Source organism: Rhynchophorus ferrugineus, unplaced genomic scaffold, assembly GCF_030347505.1.
Source record: "Rhynchophorus ferrugineus isolate W39M unplaced genomic scaffold, kcgeb_rfMv2 rfM1, whole genome shotgun sequence".
Taxonomy (NCBI): domain Eukaryota; kingdom Metazoa; phylum Arthropoda; class Insecta; order Coleoptera; family Curculionidae; genus Rhynchophorus; species Rhynchophorus ferrugineus.
Window position 1 is genome coordinate 11,815,542 of NW_027472580.1, and position 22,838 is coordinate 11,838,379.

General features: G+C 31.0%; 5 protein-coding genes across 23 annotated transcripts; 1 reads left to right on the forward strand and 4 right to left on the reverse strand.

The window, feature by feature from the left end:
• Positions 1-3,178: 3,178 nt before the first annotated feature.
• lqf (epsin homolog lqf) lies at positions 3,179-15,615 on the reverse strand. Of its 17 annotated transcripts, none has more exons than XM_076416862.1 (13): positions 15,229-15,615; positions 14,618-14,660; positions 14,280-14,483; positions 14,056-14,221; positions 13,771-13,986; positions 13,537-13,708; positions 13,368-13,482; positions 13,158-13,193; positions 9,508-9,779; positions 9,265-9,452; positions 4,541-4,744; positions 4,293-4,479; positions 3,179-4,237 (listed from the first exon to the last, which is right to left on the reverse strand). In XM_076416862.1, the coding sequence occupies exons 3-12, from the start codon at positions 14,481-14,483 to the stop codon at positions 4,301-4,303; spliced, it is 1,752 nt and encodes a 583-aa protein (XP_076272977.1). In that variant the 5' UTR covers positions 14,618-14,660; positions 15,229-15,615; the 3' UTR covers positions 3,179-4,237; positions 4,293-4,300. The 17 variants fall into 17 exon arrangements, 15 of the variants coding, with proteins under 15 accessions (XP_076272977.1, XP_076272987.1, XP_076272949.1 ...); XM_076416872.1 differs by having other exon boundaries at positions 14,618-14,657; positions 15,229-15,610; XM_076416834.1 differs by having other exon boundaries at positions 13,537-13,711; positions 14,618-14,657; positions 15,229-15,610.
• Positions 15,616-15,758: 143 nt separating this feature from the next.
• Positions 15,759-18,275, reverse strand: Nup75 (nuclear pore complex protein Nup75). 2 transcript variants are annotated; one of them, XM_076416814.1, is made up of 8 exons: positions 18,128-18,275; positions 17,363-18,076; positions 17,189-17,311; positions 16,921-17,139; positions 16,731-16,843; positions 16,459-16,676; positions 16,087-16,405; positions 15,759-16,031 (listed from the first exon to the last, which is right to left on the reverse strand). In XM_076416814.1, exons 1-8 carry the CDS (start codon positions 18,152-18,154, stop codon positions 15,827-15,829), a joined length of 1,938 nt encoding a protein of 645 aa, XP_076272929.1. In that variant the 5' UTR covers positions 18,155-18,275; the 3' UTR covers positions 15,759-15,826. The 2 variants fall into 2 exon arrangements, with proteins under 2 accessions (XP_076272929.1, XP_076272921.1); XM_076416806.1 differs by having other exon boundaries at positions 16,459-16,843.
• An 866-nt stretch (positions 18,276-19,141) lies between these two features.
• Positions 19,142-19,908, reverse strand: mRpS23 (mitochondrial ribosomal protein S23). The gene is made up of 3 exons (XM_076417006.1): positions 19,747-19,908; positions 19,532-19,693; positions 19,142-19,479 (listed from the first exon to the last, which is right to left on the reverse strand). The coding sequence occupies exons 1-3, from the start codon at positions 19,788-19,790 to the stop codon at positions 19,191-19,193; spliced, it is 495 nt and encodes a 164-aa protein (XP_076273121.1). The 5' UTR covers positions 19,791-19,908; the 3' UTR covers positions 19,142-19,190.
• An 831-nt stretch (positions 19,909-20,739) lies between these two features.
• Positions 20,740-21,624, reverse strand: LOC143204466 (uncharacterized). 2 transcript variants are annotated; one of them, XM_076417023.1, is made up of 3 exons: positions 21,494-21,624; positions 21,094-21,351; positions 20,740-20,995 (listed from the first exon to the last, which is right to left on the reverse strand). In XM_076417023.1, exons 2-3 carry the CDS (start codon positions 21,272-21,274, stop codon positions 20,892-20,894), a joined length of 285 nt encoding a protein of 94 aa, XP_076273138.1. In that variant the 5' UTR covers positions 21,275-21,351; positions 21,494-21,624; the 3' UTR covers positions 20,740-20,891. The 2 variants fall into 2 exon arrangements, with proteins under 2 accessions (XP_076273138.1, XP_076273131.1); XM_076417016.1 differs by having other exon boundaries at positions 20,740-21,016.
• On the forward strand, positions 21,321-22,838 carry nero (deoxyhypusine hydroxylase nero). Its single transcript, XM_076416943.1, has 2 exons — positions 21,321-22,041; positions 22,102-22,838. The coding sequence occupies exons 1-2, from the start codon at positions 21,762-21,764 to the stop codon at positions 22,725-22,727; spliced, it is 906 nt and encodes a 301-aa protein (XP_076273058.1). The 5' UTR covers positions 21,321-21,761; the 3' UTR covers positions 22,728-22,838.

Below are 22,838 nucleotides of genomic sequence, written 5' to 3' on the forward strand. Positions count from 1 at the left end.
GTTAAATACTCTTATTTTGTTAACTGTGTTTTTATGATTCTTTTTTAGAAGACATTTCAGGTGTTGTGTTCCAGGATGTAGTACCGTTTCAAATAGAATGCACAGTTTCCTAGTTATCCTGCTCTATGTCAGAAATGGCTTTTACTAATAAATAATGAAAAACTCATGGGAATTTCTTGTGAGGGCTTAAATAAGAGCAAAAGGGTTTGTAATGTACATTTTACATAGACTGACTACAAACTGATATATGGAAGAGTATTGCTTAACAGGGATACAGTTTCCAGTTATTTAAATTGTAAGTCTTTCATAATTAATTCAAATATGTCAGGCAATGTTATTGATTTGAACGGTGAAGTTACTAATGTAAGATAGATGTAATTTGACAAAGCCAAGAGCTTTTTTTGCTTCTTTGGTAAATGATGTTTCAACTGTTCTATTTAATTTCTACATTATGTACAAAATTTAACATCACCAAATGCATGTATTTTTCAAAACAGTCAACTATATTGAGCATTCTCAAGGAGATGTGATTAGAAGGATAACAGTTAGGTGTTGTTTGTTTTGGTTGAAGAGAAAGTAAACAGTTAAGTTAAAAAGAGTTATTTTAAGATAATATAAAATATTCCGTATTCAGTACTTTATTAAACTTTGTATATTTAAAAGTAGAAGTTTTGTGTTAAATTTGTTATATTATGTTTCAATGTATTTTTAGTATAATATATTGTCATTAAACATAGAACATTCTAAGTATTCTTTTTTTAAGTAATATTTGCAAAATAAATTTTACATATATTCTTATATTCTTTTATTGCACTTTTATTTTTACTGTTTTTATTACTACTATTATTATTAATAAAGTGTTTTAAATTTCCCGCTACTCACATTGTTCAGTCGCGCCCTCTGGTGGCAAATGAACGCTAAATTTGTTCACAGATTGAATTGAATGAGTAATTACTATTTTCAGTCAAATGCAAGGTTCAACTGTTTATTCCATTCGTGATGTCAGACGAAGATGTACGAATTCTTATCTGTATAAAATGTGAGATAGGAAAGGACGGAGATAAATGCTCGGACCAGGTAATTTTATGTTTTTATATTCTCTAATGGTAATATAAGTGACATCACGAATGTGAAAAACAGAGATATATATATATATGTATGTATATTAATAATATATCACCTGATAACTTTAAAAAAGAAAAGGAAAAAAATACTAATTTCTATTAACATGTAATAAATAATATACTTTTAAAGAAAGTAGAATTACTTTTATACTGAATGTTCTGTGAATGTGTAAAAAGGAATGGAATAATAACGCCATAATCGTTTTATCGTGTTTTAATTTATTAATTGCTATTTTTAAATAACATAGTATAATAAATATAAATAGTACAATACAACTTAAACAAAACCTAAAAACTAAAGATTTTCAATAACCATAACTACTAAATAAAATGTAAACGTATACCTAATCATTGAAAAATCTAATCCACGATAAACCTAAAAATGATTGTACAATAAGTACCAGACCCTTTTTAAATAAAAGTTTTATTTATTTTTGAACGGAAATATTTTTAAAATACTGTGAATATTATCATGTTCAACTTTACTCCCGTGAGGCGATTTTTTCAATTGTTAATTATTTACCCAGATTTTGAAAAAAACCCGTTCCGAGGGGACTGCTGTTGCGGGTATAGAGGAATAGTTTAAGTGTAACTGGTATAATTCACGTTGTGTCATTTATGGGCTTGCCAAAAATCCAATGGGTTTTCTAAACGCCCAATGGCATTTCCAAATACTTCTTAATCTGTAATGTTGCTGCAGTACTTGGAGTAATTACTTCTTTCATTCTAGCCATTTTTTTTATCAAAATATCTTCAGATGTCAATACATTCTTGGTCAGTAGTTGTGTCTTGAATTTCGAGTTCTGGAAAGATATTTGTATTTTTTCAAGTTAGAATGGATATTTATATTTTTGTATCGCCTCAGCATTATTTGCAATACCAAATCCTGCTTTTTAAGTCTAGGATCTAAAAATGGGGATTTTCCGCATATTGTGTTCATTTCTAAAATTGTCAGTCTTTTATTGACTATCACCACTGAACCTGTAAGTACTATTAGTAAATTAGAGGAAATGATGGGTAAACTTATGGAGCAAGTGAGTACAATGATGAATTTATTCACCATCGTCGTTACCAAGCTAGCCTAATGTCTGATAGCCATTACTGCAAATACAAAATAGCCGTCTGGTATGCTAAAGGCCTCCAGAAATTTGCCAGAGAGCTTAAAATGTTCTTATATGAATAAAATATTGATACGAAGGTATCTGAAATACGTTTCACAGATATAAATTATTTACTAATTCGGAAATACAAGCTATATCATACAAAACACTTTGATGATAGAGCTCATGGAGGAACATCTATAATTATCTGTGAAAACATAAAACACCATGAAGGATGAGAAATTCAGCGAGGATTGAAGCCACAGTGTAACCATTGAAGAAGTATATGGGCCATTAACATACTAACAATGAGTGCTATGTATCGTCCACCTAAACACAACAAGACAGAAGAATACCACAGTTTCTTTAACTTGCTGGGTAATAGATTTATTGCTGGAGGAGACTACAATACAAAACATGTAATGTGGGGTGCTAGATTAATAACACCAAAAGGCAGATAATTGATCGAAGTAATGAAAACACATAATTTAGAGCACATTTCTACTGGTGAGCCAGCATATTTCCGTCAGATAGAAATAAAATTCTCGATACCATAGACTTTAGTTACCTTAAGATATAAAATTTTATGAATGCTACGGCGTATGCTCGTGTTAAAGCCAGGTGAGCCAGAGGAAGATCCGCCATCTTGAATCATTCTATGTTGTGGCTATAACAGAATTGTTTGTAAAGTATAAATACAGGGGACTCAATTGAATCCAGTGTTTTAGTTGACTTCACCTTCACCAAATTAGTTTTACAAAATGGTGGGCACACTTTTTGTTAAATTTCCATTTAATGAATTAAAAGAAACATTTTGCACTTTAAACATGTACCATATTGAAGATTAAACTAATCCAAACATTGAACTGGAATACCTTCAAAATCTTAGTACAATAGCACAACACTGCTACTTTTTGGGGGTATGAAAGGTGTTTAGGATAAAATAAATAAATATGTGTTTTAAATATATATTTCTTATAAGAATGTAAGTGAAAATAGCTATCATGATACAATAAATTCCATAGTATGCCATTGTTAACCATGTCTTTATAATACAAAATCCTCCTAAAAATAATACTATATACATTTCAATTTTCGTAAAATTAATAAATTGCATATAACATGAGTAGATAATAATAGTAATATTAAAATTTTATATACAAATTAAAAGTACTAATATAATTACAGAAATAATATATTAAAAATTGTTTTTAAATATTTTTTACAGGTAATAAAACATTTTAATAGCAACAAATATATATCTTATATAAATAATTTTTAAGCATTTAATAAAAAAATACTGTGAAGGATCGTTGAGAACTGCTTGAAAGTCGGTAATATATGTTTGGCAAATTAAAAGGTACAATTCAAAGCACACAAATTCAACTTAAAGTGCCCTCTTTTATTATCAGTTATACAAAAATTAAATGAAAATGCAACATTAGCGTTTACTTTGCCGTTTTTAATGATCTTATCTAAATTAAAATACCAAAAAGTAGACGTCTTCGCTTCAAACGGTGATTGTTGATAAGGAATTAGAAAAATTGATATCAAAAAAGATCTATTTGTTGATTGTTTAATTTAAGATAAGATTTCAGTCTATTCTTTGACGGATTCTTTCACTGTTCTTGTTTACTCGTTTTCAATTGTTTTTATACATATTTTATAAAACACCAAGTGTAACAACAGGCGCGTGAGCAATCTTTTGTTCAATCACATCTCGTGACTAGCTTACATTGACAATGTTTATTGTCTGAACATAGTTAAACTCTGCGTTGACATATACATTGACGCAAATGTATTAAATTTTTTCTTTGCGAATTGTCACGACTCATTGTAAACTAGTCACCATATTTTCCAACTTATCCGTAGAAACCCCAGTCCTAGCAATATAATCTGTGTATAAAATTTATTAATGAAAATACAAGACTGGAAAAGCTAACTTGATACAGATAATCTTCCACTATCACCTCAAGTTCACATTTCTAGTCGATATATTTGGATTATGCACCACTGTAACAAAATATTAATATAGATATGGTTACTAATATTTTAATCATATACTTACCAATGACGTTAAGACAAAAATGGATTTGCAGGTTCGTTAGTAGTTTTCATCCACGGTGTACCCACGTTACCGTTACCATTTATCGGGGCACTACCGGTAGCCATGGGCGTCCACGGATCTGAGATGGCGCCTTGAGATTGTCCCGCCAATGCGGTACCGTTGTTTTTAGCCACCGCGGGGAACTGATCTGAAAATCAAATTTCTTCCGTATGTTGGTCGTTTACGTGGACGAAAGCAAAATTATTCACCTGTCGAACTTAAACCGTACGAAGGGCTGCCCCCAAAAGCACCCAGCGGATTTTGGGGCGATGTACCAAATTGGGCGAATGATTGCTGCTTGATTTCGTTGATAGAAGGCTTTGGTGGCTGAGTATTGAAAACTGGACGAGGTACTGGAGGCACTGTGGGATCAGAAAACGGATTCGCAGCCAACGTCGGATTATTAGGCTTGCCTTAAAAAAAATATTGAACTAATAATCGCCACTATCATATGCAATGTTTCCAGATTGACCGTAATGCTTTAATGTTGATTTGAATTTGGTTGGAGCGTGAAGGGTGCGGACTGATTGTTGATTGAAATGATCGACTTTTTTGTTACCTATTAGACAATTGGCAACGTTTAAGCTTTTTTGAAAGTTTAATTTTAGGTATGTGAAAAAGTAATTTCAGTTTTTTTTAATGACATAGATAAGCCAAATATGATTAAACATTAACGAAAGTCGCATCATACTATGAATGTATTTGGCGAAGATTTTATAACCAATTATGAGTACCTAATCAAATAATATATATACAGTTTATCCAAAATAACAGCGAACTCACATCATCACGATGTATAATGTATTACCTATTGCAGATTGTAAATATGTTTTGATATCAGATGTCTGATACGTTCGAACACGTAATCGAATCGACCTACCAAAGTTATCCGGTTGTCAAATGTCTGGAAAAATCTTCAAAACATTAGTGACAATAATTACAAGTTATAAACCGGCAAACGTTATTTTGGCTATTTGTTTGTTATTAATAAATTTCAAATCGCTGCGTATTATTCCTGATTGGAAACGCCGAAGCCATTAGATAGTCAGAAACAGATATCGTCTCTTAATCAGTTACTTCGAACATGAAAGAGACAGTGGAGGCCCCTGTTGCCAGTAAAATGCTTTGGGGAGGTAAGTATAAATACTGTTAAATACTAAGTTACTACGGATTTTATTAGAAATATATTTTGGCGTGTTACAGCCGCATTAAATATTAGTATGAGCACTGTGATTAAAATATTTCAAAAAGAAAAAATATTATAAACAAGAATACACTGAAATGAAACCGTCCTCATAGAAAACATAGGATTTAAATGATGTAAAGACAACTCATGAAAAGGCCTAATGGAACTTTTACACATTGCTTTTAGATAATTATGATTCTAAAAAGCATATAATAATATCAAGGAATACTTGTTTTTTAAATTTACATACTTAGATAAGACATGAATATTTCAGAATGGAATATTGAATCAATCAAGGCAAGATAATAATACAAATAGCATAAAGACAACAAAAGTTGACAAAGGTAAACGTTAGAATAACATTTGATTAGATTTTATTAGTCATAATATCTATTAATAATTCAATGCAGATACATTGTGATATAGAGTGTACTATTTCAAATTGTTACTTGGTAAATATCATTTAATTGGTCACTAAATGTTTAATAGTATTTTTGCAACTTACTTTTTTAGAAATAGGCCTGAAAAAAGTCATTTGGTAGATCAGTTGGCTGAATAGCATGGATTCAGAGTATTATATCTTCCTGCCTATCACTGCCTATTCAATCCAATTGAATGGATATAGGGTTTGGGAAAGAATTATTACAATGGACAGTATACCTTTCGTATACAAGCAAGAACTGTTTGGATATGTGGAAAAAAGGATTGTGTACAATAATACCTCTATCAGACATACTGAAAAATAAATTAATAAATGGTGGAAATGTGAATTAGTGTTAAACTGGAAATTAATAGTATAGTTATTGACTAGTGGCTCAGAAAGTGATAGTGCCTGAGTTAAACTTTCTGGATGTGAGATTATTACTTAATGCTGACAAGTACCAAGACAGGTTGATGAGGGTGGTTGTTTAAAGGTATTCTATATAATTAATATAGGATAACTGTAGAAAATTGCATAGTAGGGAGTGAAAGATTTGTATACATAGATATGTATGTAATTGTTTAGAATATAATTCAGCACTTGAGAGATTGAATCTAATTTTCAAGATAGACATGTAGCAAGAGAAGAAACTAGGCAGAAATACAATGACACCAAAATGACTTGACAAGAGAATACAGGAACGAAGGAAACAACAACTAAAGATAAAAAAACAAATATGACCTTTAAAGAAAGTAAAATACTTAACTTTTAACTTAAAATTTTACTTAATGTTCTTCAATATCCTACCAAATTTAAAGGTTAGTGTGTTTGGAATACTCACTTCAATTCTATAAAATTCAATTCAGTTATGGTCATTATTTGCCTTGATAAATCCTAGTTTAATTTTTTCATTTATTTTGCCCAAAACCATTTTTTAACTGTGAAATATAAGATAAATAATCCAAATTAAATCGAAGCGCGGTAAAATGTTCAAATGTTGGATTGCGGAAATGATTGTTCGGAAACGCTAAGTGACGTCATTGTTTCCTAGCGCTTCTGATAGAAATTTTGAAAGGTTGTGTTTTTATTTCTGATAAAACCTTAGTAATTCGATTTCTTATTTTAACATAAATGTTTTTTACTTAATAATCTCGATAATATATTATCTATCTATCTATCTATATATATATATATATATATATATATATATATATATATATATATATATATATATATATGTTAGTTATTAGTTATATATTAGTGTTGGGAACTACTTTTTACTATCGACTATTTCAGTCGCTATTTTTGGTTCGACTGTTTTTACTATCGACTGTTTCAGTCGTTTACTTTTAGTTACTATTTTCGGTTCTACTAGTTCATCCGACTGATTTTTAATGCGCCAAATTTATGCTTATATAGATTATATGTAATATATGTGGTTTTATGTTTTTTTTTGTAGTTTGCTTGTGAATCACTATATATTGTGAATTATTATAGCAGCATTTTGGAACGCTAGTTTTCGAGGGCAAAAAAATTAAATTGTAAATGATAAATAGTAAGATACTTTTGACTGGTATAATAGGTAATACTTTTTTGATAAACTTTCAGGATTTTTGTCCAAGCCTCTTGTTTGTCGAAACTTTTTTCCTAAATTCTTGAAAACTAAAATTAGGTTCCAAAGGCTTCAGAAATTGCATAGATCCAAAAGATTTGAAGAGTTTTTTACAGTAGCAGTTGTTAAATTTATTTTAAACATATTAACCGTAAAGAGGTGAATAAAGTATATTAAATATTTGTAATAAATACATTTTCTGATAGGAAAACTCTACTTTAAAATTCAACAATTCATTTTGTTGGCTATTAAAGAAGAGCACCACAGTTCTTATATGTTAACGAATGGACTATCTTAACAGAATGTGTTCAACTTTTAAAACCCATTGAAATAATGACCATCGAGTTATCTGGTGGAAGATATCCCAACGATGTCTTTAATTATACGGTCAATAAGAGGACTGTAACATTCCATCGAATCCAGGATTTTAACAAGTGAATGGGGAAAAAATGACAAAATTATTTATTAGATGTCATCAATAAAGAGTGGCAATTTTAGAAATGAATACGATATGCGGGAAATCCACATTTTTAGATCCTAGATTTAAAAAAGCAGGAAAAAGATTTAAATTGCAAATAATGCTGAGGCGATACAAAAAGTTATTACAAAAGAGGTATCTTCCATTCTAACTTCAAAAAATACAAATATAGTTCCACAACTCGAAATTCAAGACAAAACTACTGACCAAGATTGTATTGACATCTGGAGATATTTTGATAAAAAAATGGCTAGAATGAAAAAAGTAATTACTCCATTTACTGCACCAACTTTACAGATTTAGCAGTATTTAGTAATTCCATTTATTGGGCCTTTAGAAAACCCATTGGATTTTTGGCAAATCCATAAAATGAAACTACCTGAATTATATCAGTTACACGTAAAATATTCCTCTATACCCGTAACATCTGTCCCTTGGGAACGAGTTTTTTTCAAAATCTGGGCAAATAATTAATGATCGAAGAAATCGCCTCACGGGAGAAAAGTTGAACATGATAATATACACAGTAATTTAAAAAGGGTCTGTACGATCATTTTTAGATTCATCATGGATTAGATTTTTCAATGATTAGGTATATGTTTATATTTTATTTAGTAGTTATGGTTATTGAAAATCTTTAGTTTTTAGGTTTTATTTAAGTTGTATTGTACTATTTATATTTATTATGCTATGTTATTTAAAAATAGCAATAATAAATTAATATATTAAAACAGGGTTAAACATTTATGGTGTTATTATTCCATTCCTTTTTGCACATCCACAGAATATTCAGTATAAAAGTAATCCTACCTCCTTTAAAATTATATTATTTATTACATGATAATAGAAATTAGTAATTTTTTTCCTTTCCTTTTTTAAAGTTATCAGACTAATGAATAATATACATCTCTGTCTCGCTTATACTACCATTGGAGAATATAAAGACATTTAAAGTTAACTGCTCCAAGCATTTATCTCCGTCCTTTCCTATCTCATATTTTATACAGACAAGAATTCGTACATCTCCGTCTGACATCACGAATGGATTAAAACAGTCGAACCGTGCATTTGACTGAACATAGACCCCTTTATATTGTAATTAAAATTTATTAAATATTTACTAAAATTTTTATAATATAAGGTGAGTCCCGGCATTCATGGTTCTCTTGGTTTAATTGATGAAAATGTTTGAATGGATATATTCTGTTTAAATATTGAACTAAAAGCATGACTTACTTGTAGTAACTAAATTATCTAAATTGACTAAGGCAGAGTTTTCTCCCAGAAAACTTTGTGGTGTTTTTTTAGTAGCGCCCGTGGATGGACTAGGTCCCGCTGATGGAAGCGAGTCCCCAAGCAGATTTAACTCAAAGGGATCGCTAACCGTTATATTGCCGTTACTTTTAGGTGACGCAGCCCGATTCCTGCACGACAAATCGCATTGTAGATTACAAAAGTGAAACTAAGCAATCCGGTTACCTGTTAGTTATGACGTCGAACTCATCCAGGTCAGTTGAAGACCCCTGACTGGCTGGCGACCAAGGATCAGCTTTAGTCTCTGATGCTGGAGGAACGTTCACGGGTGAAAGGGAGCCAGCAGGTGGACTGACTGGGGCGTTCATACCCCAAGGATCCATTTTAGGCGTTGTATTTGTTGCAGCTGCTGTTGCTGCTGGTAACCATGGGTCAATATTTGGTGATGAACGCTGCGGTGGGGAGGAGAGCGACGATGAACTCCATGGCGCTGTAGGCTGCAGATAAATAATTTATAATGTTTTGTGTGAACATTTAATCCTTTGAGCCAATTCAACTTCTAGCATTTACAGGGAGCTTTCAATAGAGCGATTGAACTTCAATAAAGTTTTGATGTTTCAGTTCAGTAACCACTGATATATTTTCCTAGCAAGTAGTAGTGGAAATACATGATTATGTTGTCTTTTTGAAGCTTGAACAATCCGTTTGACAAGAGCGTGTATATCAGATTCGGAAATGATGTAAGATTTTACATGGTGTGGTCTAGGATGCTTTATTGTCAAGTTGTCTCCATTATCAATAATTGATTGGGGTCTCTGAGGCATGCTTTCTACTAATTTAATTGCATAATCCTGAAACAAAAATCTCCATATGAATTAAATTTAATGAAATATTATTGTTGGAGAGCCTGGATCTTTTCTGGGAGCTTCACATTTATTCGGTGTTTTTGGTGGACAGTCTTGTACGTCATTTCAAACACTTCTTGAACATATGGTAATAAAACCTTTTGAAATATACCAAACACTCGTTTTGAAGAAAAGCCCTAAAGGTGCGTCTTTACTGGTCGTTTGATGATCCGCTGCATAAATGTATCGATGCGGGTACCATGTATGAACATTGTCACTCGATTCATTATGCGCCTTTTTAGTTTTGTTTGTCCAATACAGTCTTCTTTAATGTTTGTAATAGTATCCTCATTTTTCGTTGTCTTTTGTATAAAACCAGCATTCGACAGATTTTCAACATTTTCTACTTGAACAGAACATCTTACACACTAATTAACAAATGTCCCCTTTTATGTATTTTGTATCCTTTCTGTAAGAAATTTTGGTATTCTTGGATGCAAACACAAAGACACAGCTTCATATAAGCATCGCGTATACGTCACTTTCATGACGAAATACCCCTAAATGACCGAACAATAACTATATACTCTGCGCATAAAGCATTTTGCAAGGACGAGCAATTTGCTCATTTCTTAATAATGCTTTGACGGACACGCCCCTGTCAAACAAACTGTGAAAACACATTGTGGAATATCAAAAAATTCATCGGGCACTGTTATAAACGGACATTATTTCCCCCAAATAAAGGCTTATTTGAAATAAACATAAAAAAATAATTTGAGTTTTTCGATCACTCTAAAAACCCCCTTTATTTGTTGTTTTAGAGTTTTTTTCCAGATATTTATCCATGCACCGTTAATAATATCAATGCCAAGTGAGTATAAATGTTACAGCGTGTGATTGATCAACCAACATTCATAGGTATACCTTAGAGATTTAGTAAAGGTACAGGGGACACCCACAAAAAAATACTACAACAAATAAAATGTCCGAGCGGAACACCGATCGCATAACACATTGACTGAAAAGTCCAGGACCTAACACATAGATGGTGCTAGTTTTATTGTACTCACCGCTTTTCAGTTAGTACTAACCTTCAAAAGAAAGCTCTTAAAATTTTATGATATTCTACCTATAAGTTTGTAAGTTATGCACACCATAATCCCCCTAAGAATGACAGTACTTTCGTTATTTTTAAAACAATGGATCAAAAAAAATTGTTTTAATTTTACACAGGAGCTTGGGGAAAATACCATTCAAGCGAAACTGTGGCTTGAAAAGTGTTAAAAGGACTCCGCTCCATCAGAAACAACAATAAAACGTTGGTTTGGTGACTTCAAACGTGGCCGTAGAGACACCGGTAATGCAGAACGCAGTGGACGTCCAAATGAGGTGGTAACACCGGAAAACAAAAAAAATCCACAAAATCGTTCTGAATGATCGAAAAGTGAAGTTACGTGAGTTAGCTAACATCGTAAAGATATCAAAAGAACCTGTTGGTTTTATATTACATGAACATTTGACTATGAAAAAGCTTTATTCTGAGCAGTGTTTGGCCACGTAAGAAACCGAGATTTTGTCGTCAATATGTGACAAGGGATGAAACATGGATCCATCACTTCACTCCGGAATGAAAAAAATCGTCATCTGAGTGGACAGCGACTGGTAACAGGCCTATCTTGGGGCAAAATATAAATCGTTCTACAAAAATGGTATTAGTAGAGCGGCGCGATTACGTTGATGAAGAAAGCCAATTTTGATTCAAAAAAAGCGCATTTTGGAGAAGAAAAAGGTGCTCTTCCACCATGACAACGCACCGGCTCACACCTCCACATTCGCCACGGTCTACTCAGAATTCTACGAGAACTCATTTGGCCGAATGAGGTCATCGCCGCCTCGGAGGCACACTTTGCAGACCTTGAGAAAACGTATTTTTTCAGATTGGTTAAAGAAGTTGGAACAAATTTTCCGTTTAAGTCTAAGTACCTATCGGCACTCATTATTCAAAGAAACAGCATGGTATGTTTATGCTAAACTGCAAGATGTTATGAGTGAGGTGTCTAGACTTGAGGCTTCGTTTACGTTAGAATAGGATTTTTTCAGCAAAATAAAATAATTTTTAGTTTAGGAGATTTTATTTTTAGATCCTATACGTTTTATAACTTTATATATTGTGACTTTTTCACTTCTATTAGTCCTCCTATAATTTTCCTAATTGTAAGTCGCGATTTAGCTTTTTTTACTTCAAAATCCGTAGCAGAAATTGATCCTACATGTTATGCATATTCTTTTGTTGGTGCTGTTCATTTTCGCCACTTATTATTATGTCTGTTCCTAACAGCTTTATCACAGCTTGGAATTTTATAGCCTCTAGCCCAATTTCTCTCTTTGAAGGTAGGAAGATCATATTGATTTTCCTGGTTGCTATATTTAGCCTCAATATTGCATTTCCAAAGATACGTGTATTTCCTGTTCTTTTTCTTGTTTTAACGTGACGTGATCTTGGCGCTATCTTGAATTGTTTTTGTTAGAAATTATTTCAAGCTGACATTTGTTATGTACCAAAAATCGCCAATCCTATTTGCTTGTGTTTAATATCTTCTAATGAGTGTTATCATCACTGCTTATGGTTCTGATATATGGTAGTGGTTTAATTTTGGTTTCCAAATACTAAATACCCAAGATCCTGTTTCTTTAAACTCATAAGGAAATATGCCGTTTGTGTTTTGGTGGTATTTTTGTAGGATGATAGTTACTATTATCCTGCATTTTTATCAATGTAGGAAGGTGTAAATAAATTATAATAGTGAGTTGAACGTTTCTTAACTATACACAGATAAACATCCAGAGGAAAACCACACTACAAAACTTTGGCACAAGCCTACGACTATATATGTAATACATATATATATATATATTTAATAAATAATTAGCTGCAAAACATCTTAATTCATTCAGCTTTGGTTAGTGCATAAGAATATATTTAGCAAAATAATAGCATGAGCTTGGTGAAATACAGTAAGTACATACCACCTGACCAAATCCAAACATATTTAAATCCAGTGACTAAAAATAAAACATATCGACCAACATTAATTGTAGAAAACGCAATATTTAGATAATGATAAAAAAAAAATAAAAACGTAACGCTAACCAAACAACTGTATTATTATCGGAGACATTTTAATTTCGACCTTGGGTATTTCTTTTATTTTAAAAATACTATCTGGCTTTAATTACCTGCGGTCGAGGTGGCTGCGGCATTCCCCATGGGTCTACCGGTGTTGGATCACCACCCAGATTAACATCCAACAAATCCACTATATGACTTTGATGCATTTTTTCCTGAGATTTCCTGAACGCAATACCACAATGAGCAGACAATTTATGAGATCTGATTTAAGCTTACTTGAAATCTTGTTGACTTTGACTTAGTGCTAGCTGCAGTCTGACATCATCCGATTTTCTTTTTTGTTCTTCCTGTTCGGCTTCTTCCCTAGACATTGCCAGTGCTAATTGGAGTTGGAGTTCTTCTTCTCCAGCTGTTTGAGGCCTGGCAATCTCAATTTCCCTTGATACATCTGCTAAAAAAATTCCAAAAACATATATTGTTACTTCATAATCAAAAGTTGCCTGTGTGTACCTGATTCTTTATTGCTCCATTCTCCCCTAAATGCTGGGTATCTTGGGCTTGTTGGAGTATCAAGACCTCCATCACTGCCAAATCCACTAGCACTTTGGGCAAATCTTTCCTTTGCCTTTAGGGCTCTAGAGCGTTCATTTTTTAATCTTTCATCATCTTTCAATAAATTAACGAGCTGTTTGGCTTTTTCTCTAACATTTTGACCTTGATCTTTGCCTACACAGTAAGTGCAAACAGTAAGAAATGCCACTTTTCTATAGTATAGTTAACTATTATAATACTTACCTTCTTCAAGATGTTGAAATTCTTTCAGTGTTTGGATAGCATAAATATTTTCCTTGCATTGTTGTCCCACTTTCTCTGAACCAGTTTTAATTAAATATTCTAATAAAACTAAAGCCTTGTAAACATGCCTCCAGTTCTTTCCATGATCATTCAGTCTCTTCCATATCTTAATATATGAATATTAAATTTATTTGCAATTTGATTTAGTATTGATGATATCTTACCATTTGCATTATTTCACTAAAAGCCACAACATTATATGTCAGATCTGCAATTTCAGCCATTATAGTGCTACTAGGTCCCCATGGATCATTTGAGGTAGCTTCTCGGACTTTTTTTTGGGCGTCAGAGTAGTTGTGAGCAAAATTTTTGATATTTCGCCGAATGCCTGCCACATTCATCTGCATGTCGTGTGAGCCTCTACGCATCTAAAGTACCAAAACCAGGTTTAGAAAAAGTTTAGCTAGTAAATGGAAATAAAAAATTAGTATGAACAGATGAAAGATGAAGAAAAATTATCAGTACAAGTGTTAACAATTAAGATTTAAATATGTGCACTTACTTTGATGGTTTTTGTTGGTGTAAGGTGATAATATCCAAGACTGCTGCAAAAAGTAGATATTAACAGTGTTATTATTCCAAATTAGTTCATTATAAATCTAACAAATCCTATACTTTTGGTTACTTCTAAGGTTTCTTTGAAAACTTGTACGTAAACAACTAACTGATAAATCAATAGAATGATATATTTGATAAAAATGTTATCTTTAATTATTTTACATTAGGACAAAATAATCATTCAAATTAAATTTCTCAATTTAATTGAAAATTTATCACGAAAATTATAAATAATTGAATATATAAAATATATTTTTATTTTATATATATGTACTTTTCTTTCAAATTGCAGAAATCACTGCCAATATCACAATGGTGTGACCTTTTTATTTAAGCATTATATTTGGCAATGTAGGTTAATGTTATAATTGTGGATGAGAAATTATAGTTGTGTTCAGCTGCTAGTATCTAGAGTGAATAGCCAGCTTTTGAGCAAACTAGAAGATTAGCCGGAGCGATAAAATACTTAGATATCCAAAGTTTAAGAAATGATGAGGTATAGTCTAAAAACAGGATACATTCCAAAATTGTTAGATAAACAAAAATTTTACCCACCTAATACGTTACACAAACCAATTTTATTCAGTTACACAGAATTTCTTGAATATGTCAGGAATAGAAGCAAAGGCGAAATTATTAATATTTTTAATGTAATTTAGTATAATGTTCAACAAATTCCTCAATTCACTGATGACACTACACTTTTATTTTCAATAAACACAATCAACATGGCCGCGCTTCCCTATAATCTATGTTTGAATCTAAATAGGTAAAAATAGAACTTTTTACTATTTCCACATTACAAATTAAAATTCACGTGACCTGAACTTTATTTACTTTGCGTGATTCGAAAAAAGATATTCTCCGGATTATTTCTGGAGAACTTCTGATTTTGACATTTACAAATGACAGTCCACTATAATTTTTCACTCTTAACGACTTGAAGTTGGTAATCATATTTTTTTATTAGATATGTTGACATATCGTGTTCTATCAAGGAGACAATTAAAAATTCATACTATTAACTGTGTATATGGATCTCATACATAACTTATAAAATTTATTATATATAATTCAAACATTCGTTATGATAGAAATGTAACAGCTTTTTATTAAATCAAAATTAAAAATATTACAAATTCTTAAACCGCTATCACGCCATCTGAGCTTCATACATTAAGGCCCTCGACAGATTCCTTGCAGCTGCTAATCGTAAGATGCTCATTTTATCAGTCATTTGCGGAATTTCTTCTTTTTCTTCCAGGCAATGCAAAATTGTATAAGTATCATTAGAAGAAAATACCAGTTCCTCACTCTCCAATAAAGGGATTGCTTCACTTAATAAAATAGACCAGAAACTACAATATATAGATATAGGGACAATTAAAATAAATATTCAAAACTTGTTCATACTATTTAGGTACAATTTTGGATGCAAGCAGTGATATTAATAGATGGCCACATTCCTTATATTCCCCTGCTTGATATAATTTATGGAATTCATTGTACTTTCCCAGAAATATAAGCCTGTCACTAGCTAACATACATGATCCCAAATTGTCTAAGAGATCTGTACTATTGAGTTCTCCACTTTCAATGTAACCTTTTAGAAATTTATCTGCTAAGTAAGAAGTAAAAGCCCCATCTTGTGATTTGAGAGCCCATGTCAAGGCATTACCTAATCTTCCTCTTTTTAAGCATTTCATGCCTTGGATTTTACAAATACTTTGAGCTAAAACAATACTGTACAGAAATATTTATAATTGTATAAATATATTCACTTACCAACATGATTCAATTCCCTATTTTTGGCTTCTCTTATTAATTTATTGGCTTTAACTTCTGTATTAAATGGAATTCTTGGTAATAATAATTCGATAGCATGAACTCCATTATTTGGGCAAAAGTCTAAATAACTTAAACCAACCTCCCATAAACTTGAATGTCCTATTAAGGTTGTTCCATATTCAAGAATAAAAGATTCTCTTAATTTGTCACAAGCACTGAAAAAAAGTGCAATGAATATGGTGTATTTTAAACATTTTATTATGGCATACAAGTTTTCCACTTCATTTTCTAAAGTTGATAATCTTCCAGAATGATGCAAAATATCTGTTAGATGTGTTACGAACCAACCATTTTCAGTCATTAGTTGAATTTCTTTAATAACCTAAAATGTTATATATATTATTTTGCTTCTTATTTAAGAAATAAAATTTTACACATTATGGTAACACAGTCACTTACTTCAAGTAAGTCAAATTCCATAGCAGCAAGTAAAACTCTATCTAAATGTTTCAAGTGATCTTTCAATCTCATTTTTGAAATACTGTGTTTTGCAAACTGGCCAAGTTCAAAGGTTTTAACTGCGGGTTCAGTATAAAATAACCAACCAGCTAAAAATTCATACCATGCTTCACAGTTTGATTGTATTTCAGCCCAAGCTTCCTCTTCACCAACTATGAGCTAAAACATTAAATTTTATTCAAATATATTATTGATAAATATTACATACCCTCATCAGAAGATCTAAGTTGTGATTGTTAATAAACTGTTTGGCATCAATTTTTAATTGAATGTCCATTGTCCAATGCCTCCATTGAAGATTAAACTCATTAACAGATATGCTGTTAATAATCTAAAAATGATTTAGTTAATCATCATATAAAACAAGTTAATTTAAACACACATTATAAGTTGGCATAGCTTTCAATAATTGATCAACTGATTGAAATATAGGTGTATCTGCTGCAGAATTTTGTTTTAATAAGGTCCTAACAACTTTTATGCGTCCTTGCAATAAATTTCCAAATACTGTAGGCCAATAATTCTCATTCAATTCTAATGCACTTATATCTCCAGATAACAAGAGTGCTGCATTCCTTTCGTGTCTAGGGAAATGAAATCTAACCCAATCTAAGAGATAGGGTAAAACTATGTTACCCGGAATAACATCAATGAAAAGAATTTCACATAAATGCCAGATGCATTCAATAGAATAAAATATTGTAATGTAATTTTGCAGTTCATCTCTTTCTTCATTGTTTACTTTACTTTTTGAGATTTCATCCTGTAAGTTTTCTAAGCAGGCTCTAATGATAGAACGATATTGTCTTGATAGCTTCAGAACATCACCTTTTAAATCTGATGGCTTTGATGCAACACAGCTCTGGACAGCTATAAATGTTGCATTAGATTCATTTACAAGTTTCCTAAGAATAGGGTGAAATAAAATTATATTATGGCGAACACTAAATATAGAGCTTGGATTATTTGAGGCAAAATTGCTCGGAACGTCTTTTTCACGAATTGATCGTTGTTGATGTGGAAATACTGCTATTTGGTTTATAGGAAGCCAACTTGCTCCTAACCCCGATCGCCGGCATAGTTCATTTGGAATAAGCTAAAATATGGAATTACTCTTTTTAATAAAATAAAGTCCCTTATAACTTACAAATGTTTTTGGGTCACTTTTACTCATTATACTTTTTCTTAGTGAATTTAATTTTCCTATTCAAAATATTTAGGATGACATTCAACTAGGGACGCCGAAAAAATATCGATAGAACCTTATAACGATACCTTTAGTCGATATACCTTTGATCGATATATCGTTATTATTTTAAGAATTTTTTCGATGTTTATTCAAAAATATTAATTATATCTCTTAAATATTATTAAAAAAAATTTAATAATTTTTTACTGTTTAAATTGGTACTTAATTTTAAAGGCGTTGTAATATTTGGTGATTAATTGTAAGGGTAAATATTTTGATATTGTTTTAAAAATTACAGAAAACGATATATCGATATTATTATCAGTAGCCAACACCCTTATATTCAATTGAAAGACGGTTAATTATAGATCTTGGTATATTTCGTTTTTTACTACAGAATTCAAACTAATAAAACATATTTCCTGACTGAAAAACTAATTCTTTTGTAACGGTGCCACAGAATAATCTCCTTTATAGATTCAATGTAATATTCTAACTTCGTTACAACAAAGCTCTCCAAGCTAGGGATGTCGACGGAGAAACGAAATAACGATATATTCTTTAAAAATATCGATGGAGCGGAAAAAATATATGGATATTCTTGAAATATATTGAAAAACAGCCATTAGAAATTAAATATCAAAATGTACTAAATCTTCAAAATTTAGTAATACTTTTAAAGGTTTTATTACGAACAATTAACAGGTTCTTTATAATATTTAAAAAATATATTTAATTATTTTGAAATAATATCGATAGATTTGTCAATAAATATTGATATAAGGGATAATCAAAAGTATTGGTATTTTTAAAAGTGTTTGATGAAACATTTTCAAATCTTAAAAATTTATAAAAAAAAAAAATATTAAAAAGCCTAGGTCAACAAAAATATCCACATCAGGCAAAAAAAAATCTTTATGAAAAATATGGATATTTTTTGCCACTTCTAATTTGAGCTACAAAAGGCAAAAGTAATTTAACTAAATAGTTTTTATTACTACTCTAAATTTATTTATACTATTCACTGAAATATGTCCTTCAAATTTATATTATTCATCTTCCTTCTTGCTTCTTTATATGCTGAACTTAGACTAATAGTTTCAGAATCCAACGCAGTGTCTCTTTGTAATTGGTGTCCTTTATTTAAAATGTCTATAGCTTCCTTATATAGTTGTTCTTCAGATACTTCCTCTCTGTCTTTGTATTGCTCTAATAAAGTTACATAAGTGTCAATAAATCGCTGTGTTATAGATTTGCCTGCACTAAACAAATTTATTGCACCTATTTGTTTATTATTACGATGAAACAATCTATAAAGTAAACACATAATTAATGTTTACTTCATATTTTACTTGAACTTACGCCCTAATTTTGTCTTCTTTGTAGAAAATTTGTTTCAATTTCATGTTTGGAATTGGTCGATCATATTTAGGTTCTTCTTTTGGAGGAAATGCCTTATATATATCATACCATAATGGTCTGTCTTCGAAATTCAAAGCACCTGTTTGTATTAATCCAGATGTCCTATATATTGAATATAATTAGAATACAGATAATTAATTGCAAATAATGTATACCTGCTAAAGATCGTTCCAATCTTTTCAAGTCTACTACCGGCCATTTTTACTTGAGTAGTTTGAATAACTTTTGCAATACTTTTGTTAAATAACGTGAAATATATAGTTATTTTGTTAATAAAAACAAAATAGGTTACTTACTTATCCTTCTACTTAATCTGAGTTCTTTTGTATAAATTTTAATAAAGATCATAGAGACGCAACTCAATTGGGGACTCTGGCGTAAAGTTTTGCTTTGCCCAACATCCAGAGGGAGCCATAATGGGCCATTTAAGTGATTTGATTGGTCAATTTAAATCCCTATTATGAAATTACCTGTAAGAAAAATGTTTTTCTGTGAAGACATTTGATTAGTTCATTAGTAACCATTAATTTTTTCTACGTTAGTAATGTTTGGCACGTAACAGCCTTGACGTCATGTTTAATTGATCAATGAAATTTAAATAAAAAGCAATTTTTTTCTGAAATAAATTTATTAAATTAAATTTAATCAAATATACATATAAATATAATATTTAAAAATAAATAAATATAAATATAATCTGTAAAAATAAATAAACATAAATTATAACAATAAATATACATTTGTAATGTAAATTTATATCTATTAAATGTAAATATTATATACATATATATATATATATATATATATATATATATATATATATATATATATATATATATATAAACATAAGCAAAAAACTTTGGTGCATTGCAAAATTAATCAAAATTATCTCTTCCATCTTTCCATTAGTACTTTTAATATTTTATCTGAAAGATCATTATAGAATGTACAATTGAAGGGTTTTAAATCTACTTTTTTCAAACATTTGACAAAAATTTTGTTATATTATCTACGTGGCAAAATCGCTGAATAAAATAAGACATAGCTCAAAGATCTACTGACAGTATAATACAACAATTTTATTAGAGTCTGGGGCACGACATATTGTCTTGCCTTTATAAAATCAGTCTCAATTTCTGGGTCTACTGATTTATTCATAATTATATGTAAACAAAAATCACACTTAATTTATTTTTTAAAAAGTTTTACTAAATAACCTGAGATGTACACTACAGTACAATGTAAAACTTTGTGTGCTCTTATAGGATCACATCTGGACTGAAGTTATAGAGTCAAGTAATTAACAGTAAGAATGAGCAGAAAGAAGGATACAAACTTTACCATTACTTTCTGAAGTTTGTTTAAATGTCGATGATACTTGCTTCGAACACCCTGGTTGTGGGCCTGGAACGATAGAAATAAGCACTACAAATATAGTAAGACAGTTTAGAAATTAATGGTAAGAATTATGAACAGAAAAGTGACTGACTCTGTCAATTTACCTTCTATATAATTTTGATTTTGATCCACTTCCATTTGTACATATTCTGGGCTCATGGTATTATTTTCACCATCACTAAATTGTTCATAAGTACTTAAAGGAAAGTTTAAATGTATCACATGGTAACGATCATGAATCTGTTTCATGTTTAACCCAACCGGTTTAGGATTTTTTCTACTCATTTCTTAAAGATAGCTTTTTTAACGGAAAACGATGATGCATTTCCTCAGTATCTGTGCATCCGGGCACACAACACTTCCTAGAACGGGAATGCATTTCAACTACCGACTTGTATATAGTAACAAAATAAAATAATAATTTAATGTATAAACGTTATAAAAGGTTAACCACATTGTTCTCAATATAGGGCACATTGAAAATTGCGTGAAAAGTAAACAAACCATAAAACGAAATGAACCAATGATATTCCGTATCATCTACATGTTGGACGTCGCGAAAAATTTCGCCACAATGTCTTATGAAGTTATATCTCTATTTCTCTATGATAAAGATCTGGTTTCTGGCGAAGTATATCAAATTAGTGATGTCGACTACGTAAAAAATATCGATATGTCTTTTTATCTATATCGATATTTTTTCAATGTCAATTTAGAGACAATACTCAGTAAATTAAGTTTTAACCTAATATTTGTGTAGTTTTTGTTCAAAATGCTCAGCATTACCGATGATCAAATTAGAAATATTGGTAAAGTATTAAACGACCCTTCCAGACCTTTGAAGGAAAGGTTTAGGGCTCTGTTTACCTTGAGAAATATTGGAGGTCCGATTTCTATTGAATGTATTGAAAAGGGTTTTGGAGACCCATCTGCTCTTTTAAAACATGAGTTGGCATATTGTTTAGGACAAATGCAAGATACCCTTGCAAATCCAATATTAATACGAGTTCTGGAAGATGTTAGCCAAGAGCCAATGGTGCGTCACGAAGCAGGTACTTTTTAAGTGTTAACTAATTTTAATGATGTATAACATGTCTATGTTCATATTGCAGCAGAAGCTTTGGGCGCAATTGGTAGTCCAGAAATGATTAAAATACTTGAGCAGTTTAAATCAGATCCAGTAATCGAGGTTGCAGAAACATGTGAATTAGCGTTAGAAAGAATTAAATGGTTACAACATCCTGATGACGCAGAAATAACAAAAAACCCATATAACTCTGTTGATCCGGCACCACCAGCAAATTCAAAAGATGTTACTGAACTAAAGGCCCTTTTACTTAATGAAAGTGAGTCATTATTTAATAGATACAGGGCAATGTTTTCATTAAGGAATTTGGCAACAAAGGCATCAATTGAAGCTCTTGGAGAAGGGTTAAAATGTGGAAGTGCATTATTTAGGCATGAGGTTGCTTTTGTACTAGGTCAACTTCAAGATGGATATGGTATACGGTTCCTACGAGAATCATTAGAGAATTGTCAAGAAAATGAAATGGTGAGACACGAGTGTGCTGAAGCATTAGGTGCTATAGCAACAAATGAATGCATGGCTGTCTTAAATAAATATCTTGGTGATGAAAAAAGGGTTGTAAAAGAAAGCTGTGAGATAGCCTTGGATATGTGCGAATATGAGAATAGTCCAGAGTTTCAATATGCCAATGCTTTGATTAATGTTACATAATATGTAATTAAATACATTTTTTAGTTATATTACGCGTTTTTTAAGTATTATTATATTCTTATAATTATTATCATTTAAAGTCATTTTTAAAATAAAATTAAACAAACTGTT